The sequence below is a fragment of the Paramisgurnus dabryanus genome, chromosome 6 (assembly GCF_030506205.2).
Source record: "Paramisgurnus dabryanus chromosome 6, PD_genome_1.1, whole genome shotgun sequence".
Lineage (NCBI taxonomy): Eukaryota > Metazoa > Chordata > Actinopteri > Cypriniformes > Cobitidae > Paramisgurnus > Paramisgurnus dabryanus.
This window is the reverse complement of record NC_133342.1, coordinates 34,912,391-34,926,294: the sequence shown is the minus strand read 5'-3', so window position 1 is coordinate 34,926,294 and position 13,904 is coordinate 34,912,391. Positions and strand designations below refer to the sequence as shown.

Genomic DNA, 13,904 nt, shown 5'->3' with positions numbered 1-13,904 from the left:
TAAGTATGCAGAGGAATATCATGACAAACATAACCCAGATCCTTGAACTAGAAAAAGTAAGACTACCTGCATTGTGTCCTTCTATACACCAACATTGCATAATTGATGATCATTATTATATTACTAAATATTTCTTGGTTTTGTAGAAGAGCTATCAGTATTTGCATTTCATAGAATCTTAATTTTTAACTTTAAAGTTACAAATGTGCTTGGGAAGGTGATCACACCAATTTTTATATTCATGTAACAACAAGCTGGAATATAAGAGTTAAAGGTGAAGTTCATCCATATACCCAGGGGCCTCATTTTAAAATGCTTCCCACATTTGATCTTAGATCATTTATCAAAAATGCGTACGTGCGATTCATAAACCGAACGTACGCGCAGAAAACACGGGTACCCCTTTCTTTGAGATGTGAAATTTATAAATTGCAAATGATCTTGAACTTGTGTGCAGCTGAGCAGTTTCAGATCTCCGCCTTTAAATGATGCCCAATTAATGTCATAGACATATAGAAGAGCGCTTGTCAATTTTTAAACACAATTTTGAGCAGCGAAATGGCTTATATCTCCAAAAACCTGCAGCAATCAGACAAGCAAAAGTGCGTACGTCTGCTCAGACCCTGACGTGGCGCTAAGCACTTTTCCACGTCAAAGAATATATATAAATATGGACTTTGCCATGGATTTTTTGCATGCTTTATAAATGAGGCCCCAGGTGAAAAAAGTGCACTAATATACACTTTATGCTGAGTAAATGTTCTACTTTAATGCACTAATTTTGTACTTGATATAAAAAAATGTGTCTTTAGTACGTCTGAAAGTAAACTTCAGAACATCTAAGTGTGCTCAACTTGAGACACCATTTATTTCAATACACTAAAGTATTACTGGTATTTAGTATACTTTTTTTAAGTACTACTGAAGTAGATTCATACTTTTAATTAGTATATTTATAGACCCTCAGAAGAAAGTACAAAAGTTGTCACTGGGACAGTACCTTTTAAAAGGTCCTAATATGTACCATTTTGGTACAGATTTACCTTTGAGGTACCGTATGAACCCCTAAGGCAGTGGTTCTCAAACTGGGGGCCCCAGTTTTATGACGTTTTATAAAATACATGAATTTATTATATATTCTGTGTAATGAAACTTTAAAAAAAATAAGGCTACTAACCAACAGCAATACATTGTATAATTTAGTATGTTTTGTTTAATTAAAATTATTACATTTTTAAATGTTTATGTCATACATTTTCTTTAGGGGGGCCAGGAGGGGATGCACCGTACCCAAGGGGGGCCATATGACGAAAAAGTTTGAGAACCACTGCCCTAAGTTGTCAATGTGTACCTTTGGGGTACCAATATGTTCCTTTTAGGTAAAAAAAGTGTACATTTTGAAAAGTTATCAACCCATTGACAACTTTTGTACCTTCTTGTACCATTTTTCTGAGAGCGTATAGCCTAACTATTACACTTTTATTTAGCACAAAATATCACTGTACTACAAATCTATTTGCTGGTATTTAAGTATATTTTTAGTACATTTAACTATACTTCATTTTACCTGAAGATTATTATTATTATTCCCACTGTAATACCATTATACTGAATGACTTCTCTTTCTTTAGGTAATAAAGCAGGCCTATACTGGCATAGAGATATACATTCAATACAATACCCCGCTCAGCGTTCGAGACAAAGGCATTTGTTGATTTTTCTTTGTACTCCACAGTGGTGTGACAGTACCCAGAAGCCCTACATAAAGACCTGTGGCCGGTTGTATAAACCTCTAAGACTAGTCAAAAGTTAGTCATTTTTTTTTCAAGACTGATCATAAGTATGTTACATTGAAAGGTTGATTGGTCTAATTTTAATCCAAATAATAAGACTGATTAGCCCTAAGTAATTGCTAGTTAGTCAGAATCATTCTTAAGACGCAGTCTTAACGTCACGGCTATGTTTATGCAACCGGCCACAGGGTGGGGCAGAGGGGTGGCCACACCCTCCTCTGTGGAGAATATTTTTGCCCTACACAGGTACACATGACATATCGATTCGAGCTCCCTGCCTTTACCTATTTACTTTAGCATACTGATAATACATGAAATATTTCTTATATAAAACAAATTTAAAAGTTTGCAACTTACATAAGCAGGTTATGAGAAATGCATTTTATTAAAGCTGCGATTCATTACTGGTTAAAAATAAAACAAAAATGAGTTACAGAGCATGAACATAAACAATCAATATTAAAAACGGTCACCTTATCTTGCCTTGATTCACAGTGGTACAATTAAAATGATAAGCTTTTGCTATGGATTTCACAGTAGTTGTTTTTTAATTCAGTAACTTGTAACTTTGTTTTAAACAGAGACAGAATAGATATGCGAAATTACTTATTGCAACTTAAACTAATTAACAGAAAAAATTTGACATTTCTGTTACATTATATGTATATGCGTTGCATTGTATCTATGTGCTGCGCTTTTTAGTTTTTTTAAAACAATTTATTAATCTCATTTTTAGGTTACACATCTCCAACTAATATAACACGCTGATGTCAAGTACAAACAGGATTTATGGATTGAATTCAAGCATAAATAAAGAGCAGTCATGTTATCACAGAGTATAGTACAAGATTTGGCGGATTTCACAATCAAAAAAATTCACATTTTAGACATTTAGCATACAAAACATATTGTTAATACTGTTGTGATCAACAAAGAGAAAAAATGTAGTAGCATCATTATTATCTGTTAGAAAAACAAATGCTTCTGGTTCACATATACAGAGAAATGTTTAATAATAATTACTCCTGATACAAATACAGCTACACCTAATCGAAAACAAACAACAAAATAAAATTGTTAAAGAATCTTCAATTTGGATTCTGCTGTTCTCCCATTCAAGGGATGAGGAGACGGACTTTGATATGAGGCTGTGTGAAGCTTTGACCTGGTGGTCAGTAGGAGTGGTTGAGTCTCTACTTGTCCATCCGGCTGTCTTGTTTGTATGCCATCACAAGTGTTTTAAGCGTGAAAGGTGTGACGTGAAAGTACTTGAGATGAATCTACACCAGTCCAGCCTCAGCATTTTGAATGATCTTAAAAGGTTTCATGTATTTTATAAATGAGATGAATATTGTATGCATGTGCAGAATTAGGAGTGCTGTTGCTGTGTGTTTATGTGTGTATAAATGCTGATGTGTCAAATATGCCTGCGCAGGTATATGTACTGTACATGGACCTGTATACAAGTTTAGTTCTTTGAGCCTCCGCCAAGAATCATAAGTATGTAGAGGAAAATCATGATGATATCCAGATAGATAACTAAAGCAGCGAAGACGTACTCTTCAGGGCTCAGGTTGTATTTTTGCCTGCCCATCACCAGCTGACAGTCCACCGCCAAGAACTATAACAGAGATACCAACAAGACAATGAGAAACAAATACTGTCCATATCTAAAATACATGATACATACAATTTTAAAGAGACACTTAACTTTTTTTGAAAATATGCTAATTTTCCAGCTTCCCTAGAGTTACACATTTGATTTTTACAGTTTTGGAATACTTTCAGCTCCGAGTCTGGTGCTAGCACTTTTAGCATAGCTTAGCATAATCCATTGAATCAGATTAGACCATTAGCATCGCGCTAAAAAATAACCAAAGAGTTTCGATATTTTTCCAATTTAAAACTTGACTCTTCTGTAGTTACATCGTGTACTAAGACTGACAGTAAATTAAAAGTTGTGATTTTCTAGGCAGATATGGCAAGGAACTATACTCTCATTCTGGCGTAATAATCAAGGACTTTGCTGAGGGCTGCAGGAGTCCCAATGATATTACGCAGTGCCCGAAAATAGTCCTCTTAGTTACTTTCAATAGCAGGGGACTATTTTTGGGCACTGGGTAATATCACAGTTGTTTGACAACGTTTTGTATACACATGCACATTATCAAAACTTTTGGGGATTGTCGTTAAAGGTCCACTGTGTCCACTATGATTTTTAGCAGCATCTAGTTGTGAGACCAACGGCTCAGTCCACAGCTCACCCCTCCCTTTCAAAACGCATAGAGAAGCTACGGTAGCTGCCACAGGACAAACATATCATCCCCTAATGGTGCGTTCATACCAGACGCGAATGAAGCAAACAATGCCAGACCAGAGACAATGCAAAAAGACAACAATTCAATACAATATAATACAAGACTTAAAGGTGCATAAAAATAAAACATTTATAATAATATTGCCAATTAGTACAGTTGGTGGTTCTGAGTACAGAAAGTAAACATCTCTACACATATGATGTTGGTAGCAGCATAAAACGTTATTATTATGAAAGTTGTTATTCTTACCATTGCGTACAGAAGAGCTCCCAGACACCCATAGAGAATTTGCAAAACCCTGGAGTAAAAGAAGATGCTGAAGAATCCAAACATGAGTAAGTCCACAGCGAGTATGAGCAGAATGCCATTACACACGGAGAAGTCCAGACGAGTCTGAAAGCAGAAAACATACAGCTGGAATGAATGGATGAAAAACAAATGAACTCAGAGGTCTCAGAAGTTATTCAATAATTGATCCTTTAGAGTTTTTAAAGTTCAATTGTTATAAAAATAAATAACAAAAGCCACAGAATATTAAACTTGCTATATAAATGAAATATTTTGGGTTTACAGTAACTGTGTGGTTCAGTGTTCATTTTGACTCTAAAAAGCTCTTGAACCTCAATTTTTTCATATTGTAATTCCTTACAAAACCACTGCAGTCAATCATACTCTTTGTTTATTGTTTCAAGTCATTGATGAAACTGAATATACCTGGGCAGAGAACATGATGATGGTGAATGAGATGATCACTGTTGATCCTAAAGCAATGACCACTGATGTTGTGTTGTGATATGAAGCCACAGTCCCGACCATGTAAGACAGACTCAGGGTCACCACTGACTGCACAGATACAAGAGCATATAACATGACAGGTTTACAAAGGCAATAGTATATTGGAGAATGGAAACTGAAAAAAATTACTGATATACACATTAATAACCATACAAAATATTTTGCATTTGGCAGACAAAAATGCATCCCAGCAAAACTGTATGAGGGTCAATCCACCGAATCGGTGCCATTTCTGTCCCCAGGACATTAAAAAGACAAAAACTTTAAAATACATTTTATTAGTTAGCAAAGTGACTTGCGTGTTAATCTTACACCAAATTAAAACTATATCATTTAAAGCAATTGCCTTCTTTTCCCTGTGGTGAGGTATATCTGAGTGAAACCAGGCACGTTCAAGTTCAAAACGATGCGCAACATTTTGCTACAGTTTCCGGGTTGAACGACATGGGCAACAGGGTTTGAGATAAGTTTTCTCTTGTTTGGTGGGTGTGTCAGAACTGCAGTCTAATCAGCAGCAACATGTAAATAAACCATACGGTACTAAAGAAACAGCTCGCACAATGGGTTTAAGTTGGAATGTTATTTATAATGATTTCATCAGGCTAGGGAAACATTTAAAAAGAACACAAAGAATGGCCTTCTCAGTTACCGTAGTTGCAACTCTTGCGTCATCACAACAGGGTGTTCAACGCATCACTGTTTCTTTTCAATAAACATTGTGCGACATTTTATCGGGGCTGAACGTAGCCCAGCTTCTGAAATGAAATAAGGCAGGGCTGGATTTGAATTTGTCCATCAAGATCTGATTGGATCGTTTGAAGTTGAGTCGTGTTGCTAATTTCTAATCGCAGCTCCCGGACTCCACCCACCTGCCATACCATATGACCGGGTCCGGAAGTAAAGAGAAATTGCTTTTAGGAGATTTGCGGTTTTTATTAAAGATTACGAGGGCACGTGATTTTTTTAAAAATAATGAAGCTCACAGATAAATCAATTGAAAAAAAAAATATTTCAAAACATTTTCATAGCGACTTTAAAACTACATAGAAAACTGAAAACATTTTCAACCATCCTTGCTCTGTATCTCAATACTTTACCTTTAAATATAAAGCATAAAATGATTCAAATATCTTTATATCGCATATTTGCTTTATATATATATATATATATATATATATATATATATATATATATATTTTAAGTCATAATATTTTAGATAAAATGCACATTTTAGTCATGTCCCCAGGATTGTACTCATTCCTGTTTCCCAAGACTTTCCTCGCTTTGGAAAAACTAGGAATATTGGATCTTCAAATAAAATTTTGTTTGTATATTTTATGGTCTCTGTGATGTTTTTATTTCCTTTTACTTATATGTGCTTTAACTTTGTATACTGTATTTCCTTTCAGGGTGATTTATAACATTCTGTCCAGGGTCAACGGATGAAAATAACCTTTGGCTTATTCTGGTGCATTTACAGAAATGTTTTTTATGTCCCGATAACTAATCACTATTCTCATTTTTATTTCAGTATATTTTATGATATTGATGCTATATGACTGTGAATGTCTTAATCTTAATGTTCAGTCCTGATACTTCTTTGCTATTCTATATATTAATATATACATTCTGTTATTCCTTTCTATATTATTGGTTTATTTTAAAAGAAAAACTTGGTAAATCACTAGAATTTGGTCAGTGTCTTGATCCTATAAGCACATATTCAATGCAGCTATATTTCATGTATTTGCTTATTCTATGCTAAAAACTCAGTCCTTTTACTTTCAGTCCTGTTACCAAAATGCCTCCATTAAGAAACCATGTTAAAAAATTAACTAGTTATTCAAGATTGACCAACACTCATTTTGCAAAGTAAAATATGTGTGTTATTAGATTAAAGCAACACTTTGTAGTTTCCATGTAAAAATGACTTACAGCTCCCCCATGTGGTTGAAAAGTGCAACAGTGCAGTATCAAACACTGTTCTGCAGGCAGGGGGAGGGGCGGGGCTGTGTTTCCTACCCTCCACCGCCACTTTCAGAGTGTGCTTGTAGCAGCTAGGAGGCTGCTCAGGTTGCAGCAACAGTACAATTTGTCCAGTTAAAAGTTGTTCTATCACTGAAATAATTTTAGAGACATTATTTATAGGTAAAAAAAAACTACATAGTGTTGCTTTAAGTGAACGAAAAAATGAACGAGTTACAACATGCATATAGCACCTATTCAGTGGAAGGGCCCATGAGTACATGCATTCCCTACGAATGAGATAAGCTAGAGCATATTTAAAACAGATGATGAAGTTTGTTTATATAAAGTTTGTTTTATATAAAAAGATGACAATAAATATGATTCTTTTGACATCACAAATCATTTTAACTTGAATGACTATTTAAAGGGACACTCCACTTTTTTGAAAATATGCTCATTTTCCAGCTCCGCAATGATATTACGCAGTGCCTGAAAATAGTTCCCTTGGTAACTTCCAATAGCAGGGGACTATTTTTGGGCACTGTGTAATATATCATTGTGCCTGCTGCAGCCATGTTATTTTTTAGCGTGATGCTAATGGTCTAATAGATTCAATGGATTGTGCTAAGCTATGCTAAAAAGTGCTAGTGCCAGACCCGGAGATCAGCTGAATGGATTCCAAAACTGTAAAAATCAAATGTTTAACTCTAGGGGAGCTGGAAAATGAGCATATTTTCAAAAAAAGTGGACTGTACCTTTAATGATGATCTATGTATTTGGTTTATCATATAATGATATATTATTATATCATTATACATCTTTACAATGTCAAGGTTTATTACAGGCGGCCTCAGTTATACCTTACATCAGAGGTTCTCAAACTTTTCGGCATGCGGACCCCTTTGTGTAAGATGCATTCATTTGTGCCACCCCCCCCCCCCAAGAAAATTCATGACATAAAACAATCTCAAACTAAGAATTTGAATTAAACAAAACATATTAAATGATACAATGTAGTGATGTTGGTTAGTCTTATTTTTCTGAGGTTTAATTGTGCAGAATTTATGATAAATGAATGTGTTTTATAACAAGTGGGGCCCCTGGCACCATCTTACACCCCCCCAGTTTGAGAACCACTGTCTTGCATAAACCTGGAAAGCTATTGCACTTTGTCAAGAGGAAGTACAAGCTGTACCCATCTGTCATGAAAAGGAAATTACTACCTTACAAAATGTAAAGGCAGACAGAGGAAGTGGGACATTTTGTCCTATGGGTAAATCAATGTAATTTTACTATATGTAACCCTGTCTGTGAAATTCTCATAATCTAATGATGAGATGAGGAGCATCAAAGTTTGATTTAACTTTACATCTTTTTGGCATTAGTCAACGGTTATATTTTCACAGAATGTTCTTTAAATGTAAAATGATTTTATGTAGAAAAATAAATCACAAAAAATTGCAATTTTCACAAGCAGGGTCACAAATGAGGATAATGAGAACAATAGAAACAAGATCGAGGAGGAACCAACAAGAGGAACCAGCTTTGTGAAGGTTAGCCATCCACTGATATAAAGATTTTGAGGTTATGTTCATGTTTAAGCGAGAATCATAACCACTGGTGACTTTATAAGCTTGATGATGCTCTAATGCAAAGCATGACGACATGAGAACAGAAACTCACCAGTGCCATCAGGTTCCAGGGATGCGAGCGACTACACGTGGAGAATATGGCAAGACACAAGGCCACCACAAGAAAGATGATGTATGAACTTAGGTACAACCAGATGCTGCCCTGAACCGCCACCTTGACTGTGGTTGAGAAGGTGAATATACACACTATAGTAAAGGTGACTAGCAACTGAAGTGTTACCACGCTGAACACCTGCATGTGTCAAACGAAAGATCCTTATAAGTAAAGCCATTGCATATTATAATAAACCTTGTACGCATTTACTAAAAGCTACCCACCTTCCTGATAAATGCTTTCCGAATAGTGTCATCCTCAAATTCTGACACTAGGAGTTCATTATCTTGATTTGGATTAGATTCATCTGTTTTAGAGGATGCAAAACAAACAAACACATTGTCATTGTGACTTTCTTCCTTTACACACCTATAAGTATTTGAGCTACAGTTTTATGGCTGAAGTATAACACCTGTTGCGACCAAAGGTACATTTGGGTCTTCTTTTCTGAAGCCAGCCTCCTCTGGTGGCAGGTTGGGTGCAATAAAGCCGCCTTGTGGAGGAACGGGTTGGTTATACATGACAGGGCCTGTAGGGTACGGAGGGGGCATGTATGATGTAGGTGGGAAGATTGGTCCGCCCAATGGGCCATTTTCTGTTGCAGCATTGTGGTTTTCTTTGTCCCCCATGACAGGGGCTGTAGGGTAAGGAGGGGGCATGTATGAAGATTGGGGGTAAACTGGTCCGGCCAATGGGTTATTTTCTGGTGCAGGATTGTGGGTCTCTATGTCTGACGTGACAGGGCCAGTAGGGTAAGGAGGTGGAGGGTAGATTGGTCCTGCCAATGGGTTCTTCATGTCCGTCATCCTAAACAACATGGTTGGTTGTCATTGCAATGTCAGGATATCAAAAGAACAGGACAAGATACAATACTGATGTAAAAGCAACTTTGGTATAAACATTAAAATTTTAGTTATTAGAGCACACTACAATTTTAAAAAACTATAAACAATTGTAAAAAATAATTAATGCACTGATATTAATATATTTTTGTTTTCATTCTTAATGGGGCAGTTTCCCAGACAGGTCTTAACCTAAAATAAATGTAAGAGCTGTCCAAACTGAAAACAACTTGCATTGACATATCTTAAAATACATAAGTACCCTTTGTTTTGCCTCAAAATGCACACAAGTAACGTTTTAATAAGGCATGTTTGTTAAAACTAGTAATATTTCCTAATTAAACTAAGGCCTAATCCTGGCTAAAGCTAATCCCTGTCCGGGAAACCACCCCAATATCACTTTTTCTCATCTATAATAGCCTGTAACAAATTAAAAATCCTGTAAAATCCTCCCTAAACAAAAATGTTTAAATACCTCAAAACTTCCCCCTGTACATGTAACAGGAATTTATATACTCTCTCAAAAATAAAGGTGCTTGAAAGGTTTTTTATAGGGATGTCATAGAAGAAAACAATTTGGGTTTCAAAGAATCATTCAGTCAAACGTTTTTAGAAATACCATTTCTTTTTTACGTTTTTATAATCTGAAAAACCTTTTTATCACCACAAGATCCTTTTGTGAAACAAAGTGTTTCTTCAGATGTTAAAGGTTCTTTATGGGACCATCCGTAAAGCACCTTTATTTTTAAGGAGCGCAACTAGGGCATTGCTAGGTTTAGAGGGGATGGGGAGGGGCTTAGCCCCCGAGAACATGAAACCCAAATATTTTATTATAATAATGATATTAATTGTAATATGAACATAAAACTGAAAAAAAAAACAGTTTGCAGTGCTTTAGTTGTTCGTATTTATCTTTATTCTTTCTCGCATCGTTTTTTTTTCTTTTACTTTATGTCTGTTCTTTTTTGCATTTCCACTTTTTTATATTCTGTTGCCTGGCTGTCTTATTCAACCTGTTATGTGTTCAAATGTTAACTCGTAAAATTTTCAACAGCATTTCTCTAAAATACAAGAGCTATATTAACTATATTTATTATTTATTACATATTTATTAAATATTTAAATAATTTATTAACTATATTTCTCTTAGGCCCTTCATTTTATATACGTTATTTTATAGGCTATTACATACATACATACATACATTGTGTTATTAAGAATTGAGAAATAAGTTGCTAATTTTGCAGAAAAGTTTTATTTTGACCAAAAAAGAAGGTTCGTTATATGTGACCCTGGACCACAAAATCAATCACAAGTCGCACGGGTATATTTGTAGCAATAGCCAACAATACATAGCATGGGTGAAAATGATCTCTTTTATTTTTTTATTTTTGATTGATCATTAGGAAAAAACAAGCAAAGATCATGTTTTGGGAAGATATTTTGTACATTTTCTTCCTGTATATTAGAAATTAATTTATTATTAGTAATATGTGTTGCTAAGGACTACATTTGGCCAACTTTAAAGGCAATATTTTGCGTTTTTGCACCCTACGATTCCAGATTTTCAAATAGTTGTATCTCGGCCAAATATTATAATTTTTTTATTCAGATTTAAGATGATGTATAAATCTCAATTTAAAAATGTACCCTTATGACTGGTTTTGTGGTACTGGGTCACATATAAAAATTTCCCATAACCTGCATGGTGTCAAGAGTTTTATACCGCTAAAAAACAACCGTTTTACTGGTTTAAATTTATTTTTATTGTTTCACTGAGATTGTTCCCCATACTAAAGTGTACAGTTTTACTTTTATTTAATCAAATTTCATTATATTTAAAATACTAAGAGGATAACAACGACAAAGGTTGATTAAAGAACATTTAAGCTACAGAGTCTTTTGTTTTTATTTGAAGGACAGCTGATGTTTTAACTTAAAGGTATAGTTTAATGAAATAAAAATTTGTCTACATTTATTTACCCTTAAGTTGTTTCAAACTATTTACAAAACCGTATACATTTCTTTGTTCTGCTGAATACAAATGAAGATATTTTGAAGAATGTTTGTACCAAGCAGATCTGAGGCACCATTGACTGCCATAGGATAAAATAACACTATGGAAGTCAATGATGCCCCAAATCTGTTTTTTCCACATATCTTGTTTCAGCTTATGCAAGTTTACAACAACTTGAGGGTCAATAAATTTTGACAAAATGTTCATTCTTAACTAACTATCCCTTTAATTTCACAGAGTTGAACTGATTATTTAAAATGAGAACAAGCTTCCTTGAGGCAAAATCTGTTTCTCATTAGTATCCATTTCATTGTCAACTGAATAATTCAGAGCACAAATAAAATAAAAATGCTCACCTGGTCTGTCTGGTCTAGTTTGAGGTCTGAACACCCAGAGGTTTCTGCTGTTTAAAGTATCACCTGTGTTTTTCACACAGCCTGAAGAAGCTTCACATCCGTTATTACGTCACTAACAAAAACCCGCGGTGTGGAAAATCTGTAAAAAAGAAGCTGTGGTTGCAAACAATTGCAAGTTAACCGAAGTTCACATACACTTGTTTCATTTCCAGTTAGCTTGAATTGGTGCAAAGAACGTGCACCAGTCACAATAAAATAAAAAGCATTAAAATAAATAAATAAAAACACTGATACTTCTCTGTATGACAATACAAGGCTGCCTAATACAGCTTGACTTGAAGGAATAGTTCACCCAACATAACATTTCTCATTTCATTGTTTACAAACCACTTCACTTTCATTTTTTTTCATAATAATGTAATATAATAATGAAAGCATATAAAAATGAAAGCATATAATATTAAAAGAATATAATATTGAAAGTATATAATAATGAAAGTATATAAAAATGAAAGTGAAAATTGACTAAGAGCCCATCAGCTTCTGTATTATTCTGGTCAGGGGTCTAACAATAGTCATTTATGAGTGTGGTAAAAAAGCAGCTAATGATCCTGATGAAAATATACCCACTATAATTTGTTATCTGCAATAAGACCTATTGCTTTCAAATGGTTTGATTTGTTCATACTTGGTTTATGTCCTTTTGTGTTCAACAGAAGGAAATCACAACATGAGGGCACATAATGGCGAAAAGAGGTTTCACAAGTTCAACAACACAAGTGCAACAAAAGAGCTGTTGAAACATAGGATATACAAGATTTTGACACACTGGGGCAAAACCCACTAAGCTTTGTCTTCTTTCATTACTGCAGGTTGAAACTAAAGGGCTGTTTTCCAGACAGGGTTTAGATTAATCCAGGACTAGTCCTTAGTTATATTAAGACATTTAAGTCATTTTTACAAACAAACCTTACAAAAACAATACCGTTGAGACAAAACAATAACACTTTTTTTAAAATCAACATTGTTTTTAAATTAGGGCAGCTCAAACATGCATTTTAGTTTGGGAATAGGATAAGCCCTGCCTGGGAAACCACCCCTAAAAGTCTCAAACACCAAAAAACGATTTATAAAACTTGCACCAAAGACACTGCAACTGTCATGTACTACAGCTCAGTGTGTTTGTGACTGTTGTTTCACAACATAATGCTTTGTATTTCTGTAGCTCAGTAGGTTAAAGGTGCCAAAGATAGGAATGCATTGAAATAATGTTAAATAAATTGTTCTGACATCTACATAGAAGGTATGTGGCTTTATTAAATGCAAAAATGATCCAGAAATGGTTTTACATGTCCATTTACAACCTTAGGATTTGCCCTCAGAATTAAATGGTCTATTATTACCTTATTTGAAAGGGTCATGAATAATAATGTTGAGCTCTGCTCTGATTGGCTGATTCTAAGAGTGGCTCAGTAGCTCTGTGTGTGTAAACAGACCTTATGTTTGAGCCTGTATCAAATTAAAATACAGATTTAGAGGAATGATCCATTGTTTGGAAATTGTAAGGGATGCACCGAATATTCGGCCACCGAAAATTTTCGGCCGAAAATGGCCCAAAAGAGCATTTTCGGCTTTTGGCCTAAAGACTTTTATCACCGAAACAATACGGCCGAAATGTTGTGATGACGCAAACAGAAACCGCAACCTGCACGTGCTTGTCTGAAGCAACATGTATGCGGCGTGGATGTATTTAACCGCAAAAAGGCGCTAAAGTACGCACAGAGGCACATGGTTGTGTCCGGTCCAGACGTGATCATCACAGTGAGTACTCTCTTCAAAGATCAGAACTCTTGATGTGTAAACTTTAGAGAGAGTCGCGCAAATGTGTCTCATACTGTATAGTCCATTAGCATACATGTGCCGAATAAAGCAATGAAAAACAACGTAACGTTTTTATGCTGCGCTGTTTGGGATTCGCCTTCGTTCTCTGTGTGCGCGCGCGTTTAAGTGCCCTCAATAGTGCACACACGAGTGAGACGCAAACAAGCTAACGTAAAATCTTTCTTTTA

At 35.1% G+C, this 13,904-nt stretch overlaps 1 protein-coding gene across 1 annotated transcript; it reads right to left on the bottom strand.

The window, feature by feature from the left end:
- Positions 1-2,169: 2,169 nt before the first annotated feature.
- Positions 2,170-12,763, bottom strand: LOC135767415 (protein lifeguard 1). The gene is made up of 7 exons (XM_065277120.2): positions 11,836-12,763; positions 9,033-9,427; positions 8,845-8,927; positions 8,558-8,758; positions 4,826-4,954; positions 4,361-4,504; positions 2,170-3,414 (listed from the first exon to the last, which is right to left on the bottom strand). Exons 2-7 carry the CDS (start codon positions 9,424-9,426, stop codon positions 3,262-3,264), a joined length of 1,104 nt encoding a protein of 367 aa, XP_065133192.1. The 5' UTR covers position 9,427; positions 11,836-12,763; the 3' UTR covers positions 2,170-3,261.
- Positions 12,764-13,904: the final 1,141 nt, after the last annotated feature.